The following is a 21,295-nucleotide window of genomic DNA, read 5'->3' on the forward strand; positions in this document are numbered from 1 at the left end:
GACATCCCTGGGGGGCAGACGGACATCCAGAGACACCCCCGGGGGGACAGAGGGACACCCAGAGACATCCCCGAGGGACAGAGGGACACCCGGACACCCCCGAATGACAGAGGGACACCCGGAGACACCCCTGAGGGACAGAGGGACACCCCAAAGGGACACCCACAATCACCCCCGGGGGGACAGAAGGACACCCGGAAACACCCCCGAGGGACAGAGGGACACCCGGAGACACCCCTGAGGGACAGAGGGACACCCAGATACCCGAGGGACACCCAGAGACACCCAGGGGGACAGAAGGACAACCAGAGACATCCAGAGACACCCCCAGGGGACAAAGGGACAGCCAGAGGGACTGGGCTGAGTTCACTGAGAGCCGAGTTTACCCCGGACTGAGTTTACTGAGAGCTGAGTTGACTGGGCTGAGTTTACCGAGGCCCGAGTTTACTCAGGGCTGAGTTGACTGAGAACTGAGTTTCCCCAGGGCTGAGCTGCCGGGGATTTTTGCTGCCAGAGTAAAGGACGCTGTGCCTGCAATATTTAACTTGCTTTATTATCAAATTCAGACTGTTTACATCTGTCATGTCAACGAGATGCCACAACTACAAAAAAAGATTGTGCCACGTTGCAGATTCCGATGCAAAAAACCCGGTAAAATGGTCATTTCACCCGTTAAAAAAAGGACTTAAAATTTTTACTCCAGAAAGCAACTGGGTGGTTTTTTTTTTTCTTTCTTTTTTTGGTTGTTTTGTTTGGTTTTTTTTTTCTGAACACCTTTAACATCCAGTCAAAACTCGTACGGTTAACGAGGAGAAAAGAGAGAGAGAAAAAAAAAAAAAAATAAAAATCGGGAAATAAAAATAACAAGCCCTGGTTTTGTGTTAGAGAGATAAAAAGGAGGGAGGGGGTTGAGGAGGAGGAGGAGGAGGCTCAGGCGTTGCGGTCGATCCGCACGTCGATCTCGCGGCCCCGGAGCTGGATCCCGTTCATCATCCGGCAGGCGCGTTCCGCCACCTCCGGGGACTCGAACCGCACCACCCCACAGCCCTTGGACTTGCCGTTCTCCATCTTGATGTCGGCGTAGAGAACGTGCCCTGAGGGGAGACACGGAGAGAAGGGATTGTAACGGACACGGCGGAAGTTTTCCGTCATGCCCATGTCAGCGTTGGGTAATCAGAGCTCAAATCTCTCCAGTTTAATTGCCCAGGGAGCCTCATGTCCTTGGATGGTGAGATTGATGGAGAATCATGGGATCAGCTGGGTTGGAAGGGACCTCTGAGATCATCAAGTCCAACCCTTGCTCCAACCCCGCTGTGGTTCCCAGCCCACGGCACTGATGCCACATCCAGTCTCTTCTTAAAAACCTCCAGGGATGGAGAATCCCCCCCTTCCCTGGGCAGCCCATTCCAATGGCTGAGCACCCTCTCTGGAAAGAAATTCTTCCTGATATCCAACCTAAACCTCCCCTGGCACAGCTTCAGACCCAGCCCTCTTGTCTTGCTGATGGTTGCCTGGGAAAAGAGACCAACCCCACCCGGCTCCCCCCTCCTGTCAGGGAGTTGTAGAGAGTGAGGAGGTCTCTCTCTCTCTCCCCTCAGACCTCGTGTCTCTCCCATGCAGCAACCCCCGGCAGCTCCAGGCTGGGGACAGAGGGGCTGGAGAGCAGCCAGGCAGGAAGGGAGCTGGGAGTGGGGATGGACAGGGAGCTGAACAGGAGCCAGAGTGTGCCCAGGGGGACAAGAAGGCCAATGGATCCTGGCCTGGCTCAGGAACAGGGTGGCCAACAGGTCCAAGGAAGTGATTCTGCCCCTGGACTCAGCACTGGTGAGGCCACCCCTGGAGTGCTGTGTCCAGTTCTGGGCCCTCAGCTCAGGAAGGACATGGAGGGGCTGGAGCAGGTCCAGAGGAGAGCAACGAGGCTGGGGAAGGGACTGGAGCACAAGTGCTGTGAGGAGAGGCTGAGGGAGCTGGGGGGGCTCAGCCTGGAGAAGAGGAGGCTCAGGGGAGACCTCCTCACTCTCTGCAACTCCCTGACAGGAGGGGGGAGCCAGGGGGGGGTTGGTCTCTTTTCCCAGGCAACCATCAGCAAGACAAGAGGGCTGGGTCTGAAGCTGTGCCAGGGGAGGTTTAGGTTGGATATTAGGAAGAATTTCTTTGCAGAGAGGGTGCTCAGCCATTGGAATGGGTTGCCCAGGGAAGGGGTGGATTCTCCATCCCTGGAGGTGTTTAAGGACAGACTGGATGTGGCATCAGTGCCATGGGCTGGGAACCACAGCGGGGTTGGATCAACGGTTGGATTGATGATCTCAGAGGTCCCTTCCAACCCAGCTGATTCTGGGATTTGGGGTTGGGATTCCATGAGGTAATCGTGGCATTTGGGATTTGGGAGGGATGTGCAAGGACTGGGGAGCCCTGCACAGGATCAGCCCCAAGAGACACCCCCTGTGCCCCTGGAGTGGCATCCAGTGTCACCCCCTGGATGGCAGGGACACCTCCCACTATCCCAGGGTGCTCCAACCTGGCCTTGGACACTTCCTGGGCTGGGGCAGCCACAGCTTCCCTGGGAAATCCATCCCAGTCTCCCCTCACCCTCACAGCCAGGAATTCCTTCCCAATATCCTGTCCAAATTTTCCCTCTTTCACTTTGAAGCCATTCCCTGTGTCCTGTCCCTCCATCCCTTGTCCCAAGTCCCTCTCCAGCTCTCCTGGAGCCCCTTTAGGCCCTGGAAGGGGCTCTTGGGTTTCATCCACAAGATAAACCCAACCCAGAGATGGAAAAGGGGACAAAAGCTTTGGGAAAGCAGGTGTTGACTGGGTTAGGAACTGGCCATATATTCCTATTCATTTCTCCCAGGAATTACCAGGGAGAAAAAAAAATCACTTACCACATTCATTAAATTTATCTTTCAGCATTTTCCATGTAAAATCAAAAGGCAGCTGTGGAAAAGAGAAGAAGAAACCATTACTGAGGGCTCTGCTGAACAATCTGCAACATTCCCAACTCCCCAAAATCCCAGGATAGCCAGTGAGAGAAGCACAGAGTCCAGGTCCTCCAGGAGCTCTTCTCCTGGGAAGGCTCCAGCTCCCAAAATTTGGCAGCATCCAATGTTAGATATTGTGAGTGAAAACTGAGGAGGGATGAGAGCAACGGGTCAGCCTTGATTCCATGGAATGGGGGGAAAGGCAAGGAAAAGGGGGATAAAGGCAAGGAAAAGGGAGGGAAAGGCAAGGAAGAGGGGGAAAGAGAAAAGGGAGGGAAAGAAAGGAAAAGGGGAAAAGAGGGGGAATAGAAAAGGGGGGGAAGGAAAGAAAAAGGGGGGAAAGGAAAGGAAAAGAGGGGAAAGGAAAGGAAAGGGGGGGGAATAGAAAAAGGGGGAAGGAAAGGAAAAGGGGAGAAAGGAAAAGGGGGGAAAGGAGAAGGGTAAGAAAGAGAAAAGGGTGGGAAGGAAAGAAAAAGGAGGGAAAGAAAAGGAAAAGGGCGGGAAGGAAAAAAAGGGTGGGAAGGAAAAGGGCAGGAAGGAGGGAAAGAAAAGGAAAGGTGGGAAAGAAAAGGGGCACAAAGGCAAGGAATAGGGTGGGAAGGCAAGGAAAGGTGGGAAAGAAAAGGGGCACAAAGGCAAGGAATAGGGTGGGAAAGAAAAGGAGAAGAACGGGAAGGAAAGAAAAGGGCAGGAAGGAAAGAAAAGGGCGGGAAGGAAAGAAAAGGGCGGGAAGGAGGGAAAGAAAAGGAAAGGAAAAGGGCAGGAAAGAGAAGGGCAGGAAGGGCAGGCAAAGGGGGCAGAGAGGCCTGACTCACGTTCCTGACGAAGATCTGACAGGCTTTCCGGGCCACGCCCGCCGCGGGGCCTCCGGCTCCTCCCAGGGGTCCGGCGAAGTTGCCGGCGAAGTTGCCCCGCTCCATGTCCATGGGCCTCTCAAAGTTGCTGCCCATGGCCAGTCCCATGCGCTCGATGCCCGCTCCCATGCCCTGCCCCAGGGGGGGGCCCATCCTCTCCATGTTGGCGGCCCCCAGGCGCTCCAGGCCCATCCTCTCCATGCCGGCGGCTCCCATGCGCTCCAGGCCGATCCTCTCCATGGGCGGCGCCCCGATGCGCTCCAGCCCCGCCGGCATCCTCTCCAGGACCTGCCCCATGCCCGCGCCCATGCCGGCGGGCACCATGCGCTCGATGCCCAGCCCCATGCGCTCCATGCCCGAGCCCATGCGCTCCACGCCCGAGCCCATCCTGTCCATGGCGCTGCCCACGCGGTCGATGGTGGCGCCCATGCGGTCGATGCCGAAGCCGATGCCGGAGCCCATGCGGTCGATGCCGGAGCCCATGCGCTCCATGGCCGGGCCCATGCGCTCCATGTTGGGCGCCAGGTGGTCGATGCCCAGCGGTGCCATGCGCTCGATGCCCGAGCCCATGCGCTCCACGTTGGAGCCCATCCGGTCCAGGACCAGCCCCATCCTGTCGATCTCGGAGCCCACCCGCTCCATGCCGTGCCCCATCCCGGCGGGAATCCTCTCGATCCCCGAGCCCATGCGATCGATGCCAGGGGCCATCCGCTCGATCCCGGGAATGCTGGCATTGCCACCACCTGGAACACAACAGAGGGATGAGCAGGAATTATCCTGAAGTAATTTATCCTCAGCAATGCTGGCATTGCCACCACCTGGAACACAACACAGGGGTGAGCAGGAATCAGACAGGGAAAAATATATTCCTGAAATAATTCATCATTCCTGAAATAATTTATCCTCAGGAATGCTGGCATTGCCACCACCTGGAACACAACACAGGGACGAGCAGGAATTAGACAGGGACAGCCTTAACACCTTCCTGAAATAATTTATCATTCCTGAAATAACTTATCATCAGGAATGCTGGCATTGCCACCACCTGGAACACAACATGGAGGTGAGCAGGAATTAGACAGGGAGAAAAGAGCCTTAACACCTTCCTGAAATAATTTATCACTCCTGAAATAGTTTATCATTCCTAAAATAATTTATCACTCCTGAAATAATTTATCATCAGGAATGTTGGCATTGCCACCACCTGGAACACAACACAGAGGTGAGCAGGAATTAGACAGGGACAAATATATTCCTGAAATAATTTATCCTCAGGAATGCTGGCATTGCCACCACCTGGAACACAACACAGAGGTGAGCAGGAATTAGACAGGGACAAAAGAGCCTTAACACCTTCCTGAAATAATTTATCACTCCTGAAATAATTTATCATTCCTGAAATAATTTATCATCAGGAATGCTGGCATTTTCAAAACCTGGAACACAACACAGGGATGAGCAGGAATTAGAGAGGGACATAACAGCCTTAACACCTTCCTGAAATAACTTATAATTCCTGAAATAATTCATCATTCCAGAAATAACTTATCATTCCAGAAATAACTTATCATTCCTGAAATAACTTATCATTCCTGAAATAATTTATCCTCAGGAATGTTGGCATTTCCAAAACCTGGAACACAACACAGGGATAATCAGGAACTAGACATGGACAAAAATGCCTAAACATCTTCTCACATTCCTGAAATAATTTATCATTCCTGAAATAACTTATCCTCAGGAATGCTGGCACTGTCACCACCTGGAACACAACACAGTCTTCCAGTATTCTTTTTTCAGAAGTGCTTTAATGCTTAATATCCTTTGTCTATTTAAGGCTTAGAGCCCTCAAAACTATTTTTATTGCATTAGAATATATTAAAATTAAGTGTATTAGGGCTGTTAGAAGTTTCCTGTCATTTCTGAAATTCCATTTCCCAGTGTTTCCATCTGCCTCCTGTTTGGTTTTGACCAAACTCCTACAGCAAATAGATATAAAATATAACATAAAAGAATTAAAAATAAAAATAAATATAACATTAAAAAAATATGGTAACACACTGGTGATTTTTATGTGCAGTAAATGGAATTTATTTCATGTACTCACCTATTCCTCTCTCCAAGGTCTCTCCAAAACTCCGGGACATTCCCATTTCATTCCTTCCAAACTCTCTTTCAAATCCTCCCCCCATGGCACGATCCATCTCTGGAAAGATGGAATTGGGAAGGTCAGGGGGTCTCAAGGTGGAGTTGGGAAGGTCAGGGGGTCTCAGAGATGGAATTGGGAAGTTCAGGGGGTCTAAAAATGGAGTTGGGAAGTTCAGGAGGTCTAAAAATGGAATTGGGAAGTTCAGGGGGTCTAAAGGTGGAATTGGGAAGTTCAGGGGGTCTCAAAGATGGAATTGGGAAGTTCAGGGGGTCTAAAGGTGGAATTGGGAAGTTCAGGGGGTCTAAAAATGGAGTTGGGAAGTTCAGGGGGTCTAAAAATGGAGTTGGGAAGTTCAGGGGGTCTAAAAATGGAGTTGGGAAGTTCAGGGAGTCTCAAATGTTCCTGAGAGAACACTTTAACCCAAGAATCATTTTTAAAGATTCCCAGCAAGGGAAGGTTTTTCTTGTGTTCTCCTGAGCATTTTGTGGTGTCTTCACGAGTCCAAAACCCCAAGGAAAAGCAGGACTCATCCCAAATATTCCTGAGGCTCTGGAAAAGCCTTTCTGGAGAGCACAGAATCTTTCTGAACCAACCCTTCCCAGCAGCATCAATCAATGACTTATTTTGGGTCAGCTGGGAGGCCACGAGTGACTCAGGGACACTCTGGCAGCTGGAAAAGGTTCCAGTTATTCCCAAATAAAGCTGAGAAGAGGGATACACTTCCAGGGAACACACAGGAGGGGCTGGACACACAAAAACCCCAGTGCCTACCAGTCATCCTGCCCATGTTCATCCCAGCTGGGAAGCGCCCGATGTTTTCCATGGCACCGAAGGGACCTTCCATTCCTGTAAAAACAAAACAAAAAGGGATTTTCCAGGGATTCTTTAGCAATGCATTTCAACTCCTATAAAAAAAGAAAAAAAAAAGGGATTTTCCAGGGATTCTTTAGCAATGCATTTCAGCTCCATGCTGAACACACACAGCAGGGAGACGACGACTCGGCGTCGCCGGTTCCCAAAGCAGGATTTGGACAAACCACTCTAAAATCATGGATAAATCCTGGAATTACAGAGCAGCTCAGGAGGGACCTTAAGGATCATCCAGTTCCAAGCCCCAGGGATGTCATTCCCTGGATCTCCTAAAGTAAGGAGGCTCCTGGTGATGTTTTTTGGGAGGCTGGAGGGACATGTCCGTGAATCGCCGGCACGTGGCCCCTTCCCAGGGGTGGGAACGGGCTGTGGGAATGGGAATTTTCCAAGACAGAAGGGAAGAGGAGTAGTTACAACCAAGACACAGGGCCAGGAGTGCTGCTGGGGTGGTGTGGGGCTGGGTTTTGGCAGCAGGGGGGGGTTACAGGGGTGGGTTCTGCTGGAAGCTGCTGGAAGCTTCCCCTGTCCCGTGGAGCCAATTCCAGCTGCTCCAGGATGGGCTTCCAAGGCAGAGCCAGTCAGGAGTAACAAAGACTCTGGGATAACATAGTGAAGAGAAGGCTTTGGCATGGAAAGAATTCCAGCCAGGGAAGAGAATATGGGAACAAGAAGGTGGAGCACACCAGGGGTGGGGCAGGAGGAGCTCCCGGGGCCGGAGCTGAGGCCCTGCAGCCCCTGGGGGATTATTGGGGTGCAGAGACCCCCCTGCAGCCCCTGGGGGATTATTGGGGTGCAGAGACCCCCCTGCAGCCCCTGGGGGATTATTGGGGTGCAGAGACCCCCCTGCAGCCCCTGGGGGATTATCGGGGTGCAGAGATCCCCCTGTGCCCATGGTGGGCGATTATTGGGGTGCAGAGACCCCCCTATAGCCCATAGGGGGTCACAGGGGTGCAGAGATCCCCCTGTGCCCATGGGGGGGCCACTGGGGTGCAGAGACCCCCCCTGTAGCCCATGGAGGAGCCCAGGATGGAGCAGGTGGATGCAGGAAGGACCTTGTGGGATAACCAGGATGGAGCAGGTGGATGCAGGAAGGACCTTGTGGGATAACCAGGATGGAGCAGGTGGATGCAGGAAGGAGGATGTGACCCCATGGGATCCCCAGGATGGGGCAGGTGGATGCAGGAAGGACCCTGTGGGATAATCAGGATGGGACAGGTGGATGCAGGAAGGAGGATGTGATCCCATGGGATCCCAGGATGGGGCAGGTGGATGTGATCCCATGGGATCCCAGGATGGGGCAGGTGGATGTGATCCCATGGGATCCCAGGATGGGGCAGGTGGATGCAGGAGGATGTGATCCCATGGGATCCCCAGGATGGGGTAGGTAGATGTAGGAGGATGTGATCCCATGGGATCCCCAGGATGGGGCAGGGGGATTCAGGAAGGAGGATGTGATCCCATGGGATCATAGGATGGAGCAGGTGGATGCAGGAAGGGGGATGTGATCCCATGGGATCCCAGGATGGAGCAGGTGGATGCAGGAAGGAGGATGTGATCCCATGGGATCCCCAGGATGGGGTAGGTAGATGTAGGAGGATGTGATCCCATGGGATCCCCAGGATGGGGCAGGGGGATTCAGGAAGGAGGATGTGATCCCATGGGATCATAGGATGGAGCAGGTGGATGCAGGAAGGAGGATGTGATCCCATGGGATCCCAGGATGGAGCAGGTGGATGCAGGAAGGAGGATGTGATCCCATGGGATCCCCAGGATGGGGTAGGTAGATGTAGGAGGATGTGATCCCATGGGATCCCCAGGATGGGGCAGGGGGATTCAGGAAGGAGGATGTGATCCCATGGGATCATAGGATGGAGCAGGTGGATGCAGGAAGGAGGATGTGATCCCATGGGATCCCAGGATGGGGCAGGTGGATGCAGGAAGGAGGCCCAGGATGGGGCAGGTCCTGCTGGGGCCCTGCAGCCCATGGAGAGAGCAGGAGACTCCTGGTGGTGTTTTATGGGAATTATCAACCATTCCCATCCACCTCCACTCAAAAGAAAACCCCCAAGTTATTCCCAAATCAGTGATGATTTCCCAGCCAGACAAACCCAACTCAACCTCCAGGATTTTTAAGGAACCCCAGCTACAAACACATAAAAAAACCACAGCTTACCTCCCATTTTATTCATTCCAAAGCCCATGCCTTCCATTCCCATGCCTCAAAATAAAAGAGAAAGCTTTTATGTAGCACATGTCACTCTCAGAAAAATGCCAGAAAAGAAATAAAAGCATCACATGACACATCCACAGTTTGAACTGAAGAGCTTACATGGGATAAAAACTCTGAGGAGATTCCAACATTCCTTGGTCAGGGTAAAAAAATCAAACAAAAAAAATAATAAATCATAAAAAAAAAAAAAATCAAGCAGCAAAAGAGGGAAAAAAAACAACAACGAAACAAAACAACCCAACAAAAACACCCACTGGAATTTTAGAAATTGAAAGCTGAGTGTGTGCTACTGGTTTTTGTTTTTTTTTTTTTTAGGTGGCTCTTTTGAAAACTTGTTGTTTTATAGCAGATCCTACGGGGGAAAAAAGATTTGCAAAGCCCACTGATGGATGAATTGTGTGGTTTGGGAGTGACAGGTGGTTCTCCAAGTTCTCCTGGGATATTTTTGCAGTGTCTGCTGCTCGTGCTCAAGAGTCAGAAAAGGAAGGGCTGTTGTGTCGACCCCACAGTGGCACCAAAAAATAAAAAACCAAAAAAAAAATAATAAAAAAATACGGAGCAGTTGCTTAAATTCAGGTTTTCCATGATCAAAGCTCAATAAAAACTCAAGTTGGTTTTTAACATTCCTAAGGTCATTCCAGCTTTTTTTTTTATTTTTTTTATTTGATTTGATTTTAATTTTTTTTTTTTGAGGGGAGGAAGGCAAAACAAAGCTAGCTACCTTCTACACAGCTTAAAGCTCTCATGAAACAAAAGCATAGGAGTAATCTTCTTACCTCCAGGTCCCATGTTGCCCATTCCCATGCCTTTGTTTATATGATTTGCATCAATAGGTTGACCTCCAGGTCCTAATCCCATGCCAATACCACCAAGACCATCTGAAGAAAATATTCAGATATCAAAAAAGCCTCCTTTCCATAGTTTGACAAAACAGCAAGTTGTTTTTTTTTTTTTTTTAAATGCTTAAAGTTAATTCAACTTTTTCATTCTCCAAAAAAAAAAATATAAAAAATAAAAAAATTAAAAATAATAATAATAATAAAAAATAATAATGAGAATAATGATGATAAAAAAAGGAAAGCTTGCTGTGTTTCCCCCCCCCTTTGGGGTTTGCACTTAAAGCAGGGGAGGAAATCCTGAGTGGATTTGTCTTGAAATAAGCTCCAAACTAGCTCAAATTTCAAATTAGGGGTTTTTAAATCATCCATTTTCCAGCTGACTGGTTGGAAAGCTGACTCCTGAAAAACAACTGGCTAGAACACTGCTTGGTTTGTGGGAACTCCTGGAGTGGAGTGGGCAAATTTGGGAGAAAGGTGATCTAAAACCTGGGCACGGATGGGGCTCCTTTCCCACCTTTGGCAGGGAAAGAACTGAGCCACAAAATTCCAAACCTCTGGTTCCTGACAGCCACCTCTGGAATTCTGAGCACACAGCCAGCCTCTTCCCTGAGCAAACAAAACCATGGCATTCTCCTCCCAAGGGCAGCAATTTCCAGCTTCCCCCCCCGACCCCATTAAAGGATTTCCCCCCCAAAACCCAAAGAAAAGAAGGAAAAAGCCCTGATTTTTTTTTTTCTCCTGGGATCAGGAAGAAAAAGTTCTCTGCTTGCACTTGCAAAACAAAAAGAAAAAAAAAAACAACAGCTCCAGTGGCATCAATGTTTTGCCTAAAGGATTCCCTGGTTTCCAGGATTCCCTGGTTTCCAGGATTCCCTGGTTTCCAGGATTCCCTGGTTTCCAGGATTCCCTGGTTTCCAGGATTCCCTGGTTTCCAGGATTCCCTGGCTTCCAGGATTCCCTGGTTTCCAGCTCAGTGTCAGAAACACAGGAAAATCTTGTTTTAAAGAGATTAAATGAAATTAAATGAGGTCCCCCTTCCCCGCCCCAGTAAAGGCCAAACAAAAAAAAAAAACCAACCAGGTTTCCAGTGGGATTTGGGGGTTTTTTTGGGATAATTCCATTGGAACCCAATGGCTTCCTCTTGGAAGAGAGGAATATTGTTCAGAGTGGTTTTAATGCTGCTTTGGTAGACACAGAATCTGCACTAATTAAGGGCTGGATTGATTGAGGATCCCTAAAACTGGGTCTGGTCCCCAAGGGGGATTAAACAGAACTGGTTGAATTCATGGAATTGTGGAATTCCCAATGCTTTGTGCTGGAAGGGCCTGAAAGCCCATCCAGTTCCACCACAACAGGTGGATTAAAATTCCATCCCAGTCCCAGTTTTGCTGCATTTGAACCAATCCAGGTTGTGCTCTCCCTTCTCCAGCTCTTCCCTTCCAATCCCAGCTCTGCCTCTTCAGTAATTCCATCTTATCCCAGCCCATATCCCAGGGATTTGGGAGTATTTCCAAGGATTAGAGACTCCACAGGTTCTCTGGGCAAGCCTCAAATTCACATTTCCTGAGGCTCAGGTGGAGTCTGGGGTTTCCTGCTGTGGTTTGAGACTTGCAGTTGGAATTAATGAAAAGATTCCAAGTGGGAATTTGCAGATTGGAGCCACCAATTATTTTGGATTTTCAGTCTCTTGTGTTTTGGTCTCTGGTTTCTCCAAAAAGAGCCTCCTGGTTCCTTATCCTTTCTGGATTTATATCCATGGATAAAACCCCCTTTCTGGATTTATATCCATGGATGAGACCCCCTTTCTGGATTTATATCCCTGGATAAGAGCCCCTTTCTGGATTTATATCCATGGATAACACCCCCTTATCCTTGCTGGATTTATATCCATGGATGAGACCCCCTTTCTGGATTGATATCCATGGATGAGACCCCCTTTCTGGATTGATATCCATGGATAAGACCCAGTTTCTGGATTGATATCCATGGATAAGACCCCCTTATCCTTTCTGGATTGATATCCATGGATAAGACCCCCTTTCTGGATTGATATCCATGGATAAGACCCCCTTATCCTTGCTGGATTGATATCCATGGATAAGACCCAGTTTCTGGATTTATATCCATGGATAAGACCCCCTTATCCTTGCTGGATTGATCTCCATGGATAACACCCCCTTATCCTTTCTGGATTGATCTCCATGGATAACACCCCCTTATCCTTTCTGGATTGATCTCCATGGATAACACCCCCTTATCCTTTCTGGATTGATCTCCATGGATAACACCCCCTTATCCTTGCTGGATTGATCTCCATGGATAACACCCCCTTATCCTTGCTGGATTGATCTCCATGGATAAGACCCCCTTTAGGAATGTGAAGAGCTGGAAGTCTGGCAGGGACAATCCAGCTCCCATCCAAGCAGGTGCTGCTGGCCGATGTTCCCATGAAATCCCCCCATGAGCAGGAATTTTAGGAGGCCCTGGGATCCTGGAATTTGGAGCTGGAAGCCTGGAGAAGGTGCTGGGCTCCTGATTTAAGAGGAGCTTCTGGCCAGGAGCTGAAAGGAGCCTCCAAAACTCCTCCTGGTCACCATCCCCCCCAGATGGAGCTGGGAGGGGTTGGATCCCAGTTTTTCCCTGGAATTGCTGGGGCTGGGAGCAGAGGGGGTGGATGGGGCAGGGAACACTTACGAGGGAGCTGCTGGGGTCTCTCTGGAGGGAAGAAATCTCCTTTGGGAAAGGCTCGCTCGTCCTAGACACAAACCAGCACAGGGTTGGCAAGAGGGGCAAGAAATTAATAAATTAATTAATTTAATTACTGGATTTTAGAGTTAATATTTTAAAATGTATTTATATTCAATAAATATAATTTAATAAATTAATTTGAATTAATACAATTAAACAATTGACTGTAACAATTAATTAATTACTGAATTTAATATTTAATATTTTAAGATTCATACTTAATAAATGTAATTTAATAAATAAATTATTTTTATTTAATTAAAACAATTGTAACAATTAATTTAATTACTGAATTTATATTTAATATTTTTAAATATATTTACATTTAATAAATAAAATTTAATAAATAAATTTTATTTAATTAACACAATGAAACAATTAATTGTAACAATAAATTAATTTAATTTAATATTTAATGTTTTAAAGTAAATTTAATAAATAGAATTTAATAAATTATTTAATTTTATTTAATTGATACCATTAAACAAAAAATTAATTTCGTTACGGGGTTTTATATTTAATATTTTTAAATATTTTTACATTTAATAAATAAAATTTTTAAAAATAAATTAATTTGATTCAATTAATACAATGAAACAATTAATTGTAACATTAATTAATTTAATTACTGGATTTTATATTTAATATTTTAAAATATATTTATATTTAATAAATATAATTTAATAAATTAATTTGATTAAATTAATACAACAAAACAATTAATTGTAACAATAAATAAATTAATTTAATATTTGATATTTTAAAATATACTTACATTTAATAAATATAATTTAATTAATAAATTAATTGTAACAATAAATTAATTTACTATTAATTTAATTTTATTTAATATTTAAAAATATATTTACACTTAATAAACAGAATTTAGTAAATAATTTAATTAATACAGTGAAACAATTGTAACAATAAATCAGAATCCATCGGGCAAATCCCCCTGGATTTTGCTCCAACCTTGAACCCAACCATCCCCTCGGCTCAGGAGCGGAATTCCCAGGAATTCCCGGCTGGAAAAGCAGGAGGGAGGGCCTGGACTCACCATTTTCACGTGCATGGGTCTGTCAAAGAGCAGCTGCCCGTTGAACATGGCTGGGGGGGTTAAGGATTGTTGGTCAAACCTGAAAACTCCCCCCAGAAATCCACCTTGGGGAAGTTCCAGAGCCCAGAGCAGCCAAAATTTTGCTTTCTCCAAACCTAAAAAACCTCTGAAATCCAAATGTGTTGAGTTTGAGCATTCAAGGGGCTTTTTGAGTTAAAAAGTCAGCCAAAATCTTGCTTTATCCAGACCTAAAAAACCTCTGAAATCCAAATGTGTTGAGTTTGAGCAAAGGGCTTTCTGTAGTTAAAAACTGAGTTAAAAATCAGCCCAAATCCTGCATTCTCCAAACCTAAAAAACCTCTGAAATCCAAATGTGTTGTTTGAATATCCAAAGGGCTTTTTGCAGTTAAAACATGAATTAAAAATTCAGCCCAAATCCTGCTTTCTCCAAACCTAAAACCCCTTTGAAATCCAAATTTGAGTTTGAATATCCAAAGGGCTTTCTCCAAATAAAAACTGAGTTAAAAACTAAGGGGAAGTTCATCAAATGTGACTCCAAACAAGTGGCTCCTCAGGAACTTTGTCCATTTAAAACAGGGGAAAACAAGGAAAAATTCTCCTGATTTCCAAACCAACCCCCCCATTCCGAAGGGGGAACCACTTGGCCAAGTCCTGCTCCCAACAAGGAGGGAATTAACATTCCAAGAGAAACTCCAGGAGGGGAAAGGGGGGAATATTTCCCTCCTTTCCACGGCACAGAGGTCACACACACAGGGAAATAGCTGGCATTTGATTGTGGGTTGGGATTTTGGGAGGTTTTGAGGTGGCAAATCATTGCTTGGGCAGTGGAAGGACACAGGGAAGGGAGGGACACACCTGGATCAAACCCATGGACAACATGGATCCACATTCCCCAAGGGAACCAATCCATGGGATGTGGATTTGTTCCACTCATCCTTTACCTCCAGCACGGGAATTCCAGGCAAATCTTCCCTCAGGATTGTGTTTTAATACACATATTCCCACATGGAAATTTGTGGAATTTTCCATGTGGAAATCCTTTGCTGATGATCCTGAGCAACAATCCCTTCAGGATGGAATTATTTCCTGCTTTCCTCACATTTTCCACCCGCTCCGACTTGACTTCCCCCAACATGGCAACACCCCCAGCTGTCCCACCCCCCGTGTTTCCCCCCTGCTCTGTTTGCTGAGGGATTTGCCCCTGGTTTTCCAGGTTTTTCCAAGGATACAGATGGCCTGCATGGCTTCAATGGCCATGGACAACACGGATCAACATTCCCCAAGGGAACCAATCCATGGGTACATGGATTTGTTCCACTCATCCTTTACCTCCAGCACGGGAATTCCAGGCAAATCTTCCCTCAGGATTGTGTTTTAACACACATATTTCCACATGGAAATCTGTGGAATTTTCCATGTGGAAATCCTTTGCTGATGATCCTCAGTGACAATTCCTTCAGGATAGATTTCCTGCTTTCCTCACATTTTCCATCCACTCTAACTTGACTTCCCCCAACATGGCAACACCCCCAGCTGTCCCACCCCCCGTGTTTCCCCCCTGCTCTGTTTGCTGAGGGATTTGCCCCTGGTTTTCCAGGTTTTTCCAAGGATACAGATGGCCTGCATGGCTTCAATGGCCATGGACAACACGGATCAACATTCCCCAAGGGAACCAATCCATGGGTACATGGATTTGTTCCACTCATCCTTTACCTCCAGCACGGGAATTCCAGGCAAATCTTCCCTCAGGATTGTGTTTTAACACACATATTTCCACATGGAAATCTGTGGAATTTTCCATGTGGAAATCCTTTGCTGATGATCCTCAGTGACAATTCCTTCAGGATAGATTTCCTGCTTTCCTCACATTTTCCATCCACTCTAACTTGACTTCCCCCAACATGGCAACCCCCCCAGCTGTCCCACCCCCCGTGTTTCCCCCCTGCTCTGTTTGCCGAGGGTTTTGCCCCCGGTTTTCCAGGTTTTCCCAAGGTTTTCCCAAGGATACAGATGGCCTGCACGGCCTCGATGGCCTGCTCGAAGGTGACGGTGCCGATGCCCCGGCTCTTCCCATCCTTGTCCTCCAGGATGTCAGCCCGGACCACGACCCCGGCCATGCTGAACACCTCCTTCAGCTTCTTCCAGCCCACCTTGTAATCCAGCTGCAAAACAAAGGGAATAGGAGTTGGGAATAGGAGTGATTTCCATGGAAAAACAGCCTTAGTGCCTTGTGTTTCCTTCCCTGAGTTTACAAGGATAAGAGGGAATGGAAATAGTGCAAAGGGAGGGGTTTTGTCCCAAAATTCTGATTAACAGACACTGGTCTGCAGGGACAGCTTAATTTGGGACTCCCCCAGCACAGGGGACCAAGAAGACACAGATTAAGTGACTACTTTGCTCCAAAATCCAGATAAACAGACACTGTGGAATTCAGGTACAACTCCCTTGGCACAGGGAATCAGCAGGACACAGAGTAAGGTACTGCTCTCCTCAAAAATCTGAATTAAAGACACTCTGCCATATAAATACATCTTAATTTATAACCTCCTCAGCACAGGGGACCAACAAGATACAGATCAAGCTACTACTTTGCTCAAAAATCTGAATTAAAAGACACTCTGACATGTAAGCACATTTTAATTTATAACCTCCTCAGCACAGGGGACCAACAAGACACAGAGTAAGTTACTACTTTGCTCAAAAATCTAAATTAACAGACACTGGGACACATATCTTAATTCAGAACTCCCTTAGCACAGGGAACCAACAAAACAGATTAAGTTACTGCTCTAAATCCAAATTAACAGGCACTGGGACATGCAGGTACCTCTTAATTCATCACCTCCTCAGCACAGGGAATCCACAAAACACAGATTAAGTTACTGCTCTCTTCAAAAATCCAAATAAACAGACACTGTGGAATTTAGGAACAACTTCCTTGGCACAGGGAACCAACAAGACACAGACTAAGCTGCTACTTTGCTCAAAAATCCAGATTAACAGGCACTGGGACACGTAGATATCCCTTAATTCATAACTTCCTTAGCACAGGGAATCTACAAAACACTAACTGAGTTACTTTGCTCAAAAATCCAAATTAACAAGACACTCCAGACATGCAGGTCCAGCTTAATTTATAACCTCCTTAGCACAGGGAATCCACAAGACACAGATCAAGTTACTACTTTGCTCAAAAATCTGAATTAGAAGACACTCTGACATATAAATACATCTTAATTTAGCACAGGGAATCTACAAGACACAAATTAAGTTACTGCTCTCTTCAAAAATCCAAATAAACAGACATTGTGGCCTTTAGGAACAACTTCCTTGGCACAGGGAGCCAACAAGACACAGACTAAGCTGCTACTTCGCCCAAAAATCCAGATTAACACCACTCTGCCATGTAATTTAAATATAATTTCTAACTCAGAACCTCCTCAGGATCACCCAGACAACCAGGCCAGGTTGAAGCCCCTCCGAGGTTTTCCCGGGGCTGGAATTCCGAGGCAATCCCGATTTTCCCCCCTCCAGCACTCACGTTGGCCACGAAGACGGTGCTCCCCAACCTGCCTGCCTGCAGGGCGTGGATGATCTCGTTGGGAATGTTGGGATTGTTCAGGATGCTGGGCGGGATGTTGAGCATTCCGGGGCCGCCGGGGCCGGGCCCGATTCCCATCCCTCCGGCCACCGCCATGACCTTCTGCATGGCCCTCCTGGCGTGCTCCCCGTCGGGATCCTGCGGGAAAACACGCCCTCAGCATCCCCAAATCCAAGAGATTCCCCCCAGGAATGCCCCAGCATGCCTCTGGAATGCCCTCTGTGCTGCTCCGAGAACGTTCTCACCTCCCGTTCCTTCTCTCCTTTAAGGAACCTCTCCAACCCTCACCCCCCAAGGATGATTTTCCCAAATCCCAAATTGTTGTGCCACCTGTGCCAGGGCAGCAGCAAAGATTGTCTCCTGTTAGGCCCAGTCTAAGGCAGTGAAAAGCCAGGCCTGGAGGTGCCAGCAGAAATGTAAATAGTTTCATCTCTCCCTTCAGGTTTATATTTGAAACAGGACATTGTTCAAATCAAAGAATATTCCATTGTATGAAATACAATATTCCATTATATGGATCATAATATTTTCCATACAGGACAGTCTAAGGTAGTGAAAAGCCAGGCCTGAAGCTGAGGAAGTGGTTTTCATTTCTACAAATCAGATTGTCTTGCCAGCAGAAATGCAAATATTTTCATCTCCCCCCTCGGGTTTATATTTGAAACAGGATATTGTGCAAATCAAAGAACAACCACATTTAAACTCAATCATCAACTTTAAACTCAATCATCAACTTTAAACTCAATCATCAACTTTAAACTCAATCATCAACTTTAAACTCAATCATCAACTTTAAACTCAATCATCAACTTTAAACTCAATCATCAACTTTAAACTCAATCATCAACTTTAAACTCAATCATCAACTTTAAACTCAATCATCAACTTTAAACTCAATCATCAACTTTAAACTCAATCATCAACTTTAAACTCAATCATCAACTTTAAACTCAATCATCAACTTTAAACTCAATCATCAACTTTAAGCTAGATAATCCAAATTTAAACTTGATCAATCAACTTTAAACTCGATAATCAAGTTTAAACTCAATCAGCTTTAAACTCAATCAATCAAGTTTAAACTCAATCATCAACTTTAAACTCGATCATCAACCAAGTTTAAATTCAATGATCAACCAGCTTTAAACTTGATCATAACCAGGTTTAAACTCAATCAAGCTTTAAACTTGATCAGCTCTAAACTCAATCAACCAGCTCTAAACTCAATCAACCAGCTCTAAACTCAATCAACCAGCTCTAAACTCAATCAACCAGCTCTAAACTCAATCAACCAGCTCTAAACTCAATCAACCAGCTCTAAACTCAATCAACCAGCTCTAAACTCAATCAACCAGCTCTAAACTCAATCAACCAGCTCTAAACTCAATCAACCAGCTCTAAACTCAATCAACCAGCTCTAAACTCAATCAACCAGCTCTAAATCAACCAGCTTTAAACCCAAGTCCAGCAGTGGTTCAACAGGTAAACCATAAGAGACTGACAGGATTTTTGGAATTCCAGTTGTCAAATCCCATTTTGCTCCGTGATTCCCGAGCCAGCCCCGGAGTTATCCCCCCAGGCCAGGAGCAGCTCTCACCTCTTTGACCTTGAGGGGCCTCCCGCCGAGGCTGTGCTTGTTGAGGACCTCGGCCGCCTTCTTCATGCTCTCCTCCATCTTGAACTCCACCACCCTGCGGGGACACGACGCTCAGGGCCGGGGCAGGGAGGGATTCCCGGGAATTCCACAATCCCAGGAAGGGACCCCCAAGGAGCAGCAAACCCCACCCTGATCCCTGCATGGGACTCTTAAAATGTCCACTTTTTATTGTTTGTCCCCTTTTAGTTTGGTTGGGAAACTTTCTGGTGTGGATGGAGCATCATGGGCACAGATTAAAATATAGGGAGGCATGGAATATATTATATATATATATATATAAATATATATATAAAAATATATATAAATATATATATAAAAATATATATAAATATATATAAATATATGTATATAAAAATATATATAAATATATGTATATAAAAATATATATAAATATATGTATATAAAAATATATATAAATATATATAAATATATCTTATATATATAATATATAATATATATAATATATAAAAATATAAGTAATATATAAAGTGTATAAAATAAAAATAATATATGAAGTGCATAATGTGCACATATTAAAATATATGGATGCATGGAATATATATGTATAATATATAAAAATATAAATAAGATATAAAGTGTACACGATATAAATATATTTATTTTTAAAAATGAACTTGTGCATGTCTTGAAATAGAGGGATGATATATATAATACATATAAATATAAATATATGAAGTGTACACAATATATTTATTTTTAAAAATGAATTTGTGCACATATTGAAATAGAGGGATGTATTATATATATAATACATATAAATATAAATAATATATAAAATGTACACATATATTTATTTTTAAAACTGAACTTGTGCACATATTGAAATAGAGGGATGTATGATATATATATAATACATATAAATATAAATAATATAAAGTGTACACATATAAATATGTTTATTTTTAAAAATGAATTTGTGCACGTACTGAAATAGAGGGATGTATGTTATATACATAATATATATAAATATAAATAATATATAAAGTGTACACAATATAAATATGTTTATTTTGAAAAATGAATTTGTGCACATATTGAAATAGAGGGATGTATGTTATATATATATAACATATATAAATAATATATAAAGTGTACACATATAAATATATTTATTTTTAAAAAATATTAGAAATAAAACTTTAGTTTAATAAGTAAAGACTAAAATTTAGGGAAAGGGGATTTTTTGGTATTGAAGAGAAGCAGAAAAGCTCACACATCACTGGAGAGAATTCAAAAAATATAAGAAATAAAAACCTCACACATCAGTGGAGGGAATTCAAAAATACAAGAAATAAAAACCTCAGACATCACTGGAGAGAATTCAAAAATAAAAGAAATCAAACTTTAGTTTAATAAGTATAGACTAAAATTTAGGGAAAGGGGATTTTTTGGTATTGAAGAGAAGCAGAAAAGCTCACACATCACTGGAGAGAATTCAAAAATATAAGAAATAAAACTTTAGTTTAATAATACTTTAGTTTATAAAACTTTAATAAGTAAAGACTAAAATTTAGGGGAGAGGGGATTTACTAGTGTTGAAGAGAATTCAAAAATATAAGAAATAAAAACCTCACACATCAGTGGAGAGAATTCAAAAATATAAGAAATAAAATTTTAGTTTAATAAGTAAAGACTAAAATTTAGGGGAGAGGGGATTGGTTGGTGTTGGAGAGAAGTAGAAAACCTCACATATCACTGGAGAGAATTCAAAAACATACTTATTATTTTATTTCTTAAAGACTAAAATTTAGGGGAGAGGGGATTGGTTGGTATTGGAGAGAAGTACAAAAACCTCACAGATCACTGGAGAGAATTCAAAAAATATAAGAAATAAAATTTTAGTTTAATAAGTAAAGACTAAAATTTAGGGAAGAGGGGATTGGTTGGTGTTGGAGAGAAGCAGAAAAGCTCACACATCACTGGAGAGAATTCAAAAAATAAAAGAACATGAGGAGAAAATTCCCTCCCCCAAACCAAACTTACGCGCATCCCTGGGGAGAAGATTCCGGAGGTCGGGACCGGGGAGGAGAGGAGGGAAGAAAACAGAAACAAAGTCAGCAAAAGCCCAACAAACACCCCCCAAAACCCCTAATTTATTTCTTTATTTCCAAGTCAAATCACATTGAGGTTTGGCCCTGCCGGTGAGAATAAAAAGCCTCCGAGACTTCCAGCCCCTAATTTCCATTAAAAAAACTGGGATTTCCTCTGAGCTTTGGAACAGACAGAACTCAATCCCGACTCTCCTCCTCCTCCTCCAAGAAAATAAC

General features: G+C 44.7%; 1 protein-coding gene and 1 long non-coding RNA gene across 7 annotated transcripts; one reads left to right on the forward strand and one right to left on the reverse strand.

Moving 5' to 3' along the window:
* Positions 1 to 532: 532 nt before the first annotated feature.
* HNRNPM (heterogeneous nuclear ribonucleoprotein M) lies at positions 533 to 21,116 on the reverse strand. Of its 2 annotated transcripts, XM_051769309.1 has the most exons (13): positions 21,012 to 21,116; positions 18,948 to 19,041; positions 17,291 to 17,488; positions 15,758 to 15,911; positions 13,729 to 13,778; positions 12,618 to 12,678; positions 9,861 to 9,962; positions 9,028 to 9,072; positions 6,756 to 6,830; positions 5,943 to 6,041; positions 3,797 to 4,578; positions 2,886 to 2,937; positions 533 to 1,094 (listed from the first exon to the last, which is right to left on the reverse strand). In XM_051769309.1, exons 2-13 carry the CDS (start codon positions 19,023 to 19,025, stop codon positions 931 to 933), a joined length of 1,860 nt encoding a protein of 619 aa, XP_051625269.1. In that variant the 5' UTR covers positions 19,026 to 19,041; positions 21,012 to 21,116; the 3' UTR covers positions 533 to 930. The 2 variants fall into 2 exon arrangements, with proteins under 2 accessions (XP_051625269.1, XP_051625270.1); XM_051769310.1 differs by lacking the exon at positions 9,861 to 9,962.
* LOC127461485 (uncharacterized) lies at positions 6,926 to 9,017 on the forward strand. 5 transcript variants are annotated; one of them, XR_007900083.1, is made up of 4 exons: positions 7,968 to 8,119; positions 8,192 to 8,244; positions 8,396 to 8,436; positions 8,534 to 9,017. It is a non-coding gene; the product is annotated as an uncharacterized LOC127461485 (long non-coding RNA). The 5 variants fall into 5 exon arrangements; XR_007900081.1 differs by lacking the exons at positions 7,968 to 8,119; positions 8,396 to 8,436 and adding an exon at positions 6,926 to 7,932 and having other exon boundaries at positions 8,192 to 8,238; XR_007900084.1 differs by lacking the exon at positions 8,396 to 8,436 and having other exon boundaries at positions 7,932 to 7,975; positions 8,192 to 8,238.
* Positions 21,117 to 21,295: the final 179 nt, after the last annotated feature.

The sequence above is a fragment of the Manacus candei genome, unplaced genomic scaffold (genome assembly GCF_025592945.1).
Source record: "Manacus candei isolate 608988 ecotype Guabito, Panama unplaced genomic scaffold, ASM2559294v1 h1tg000106l, whole genome shotgun sequence".
Classification (NCBI taxonomy): Eukaryota; Metazoa; Chordata; class Aves; order Passeriformes; family Pipridae; genus Manacus; species Manacus candei.

What these genes read in the sequence shown, in the direction of transcription:
- HNRNPM (XM_051769309.1), bottom strand. Translation starts at nt 19,025, where the DNA reads ATGGAGGAGAGCATGAAGAAGGCGGCCGAGGTCCTCAACAAGCACAGC. An exon ending in GGGCAACATGGGACCTGGAG is followed by an intron (nt 9,073 to 9,860) that starts GTAAGAAGATTA and finishes TTTTATTTTGAG; the next exon opens with GCATGGGAATGGAAGGCATG. An exon ending in TGGAATGAATAAAATGGGAG is followed by an intron (nt 6,831 to 9,027) that starts GTAAGCTGTGGT and finishes TTGTTTTTACAG; the next exon opens with GAATGGAAGGTCCCTTCGGT.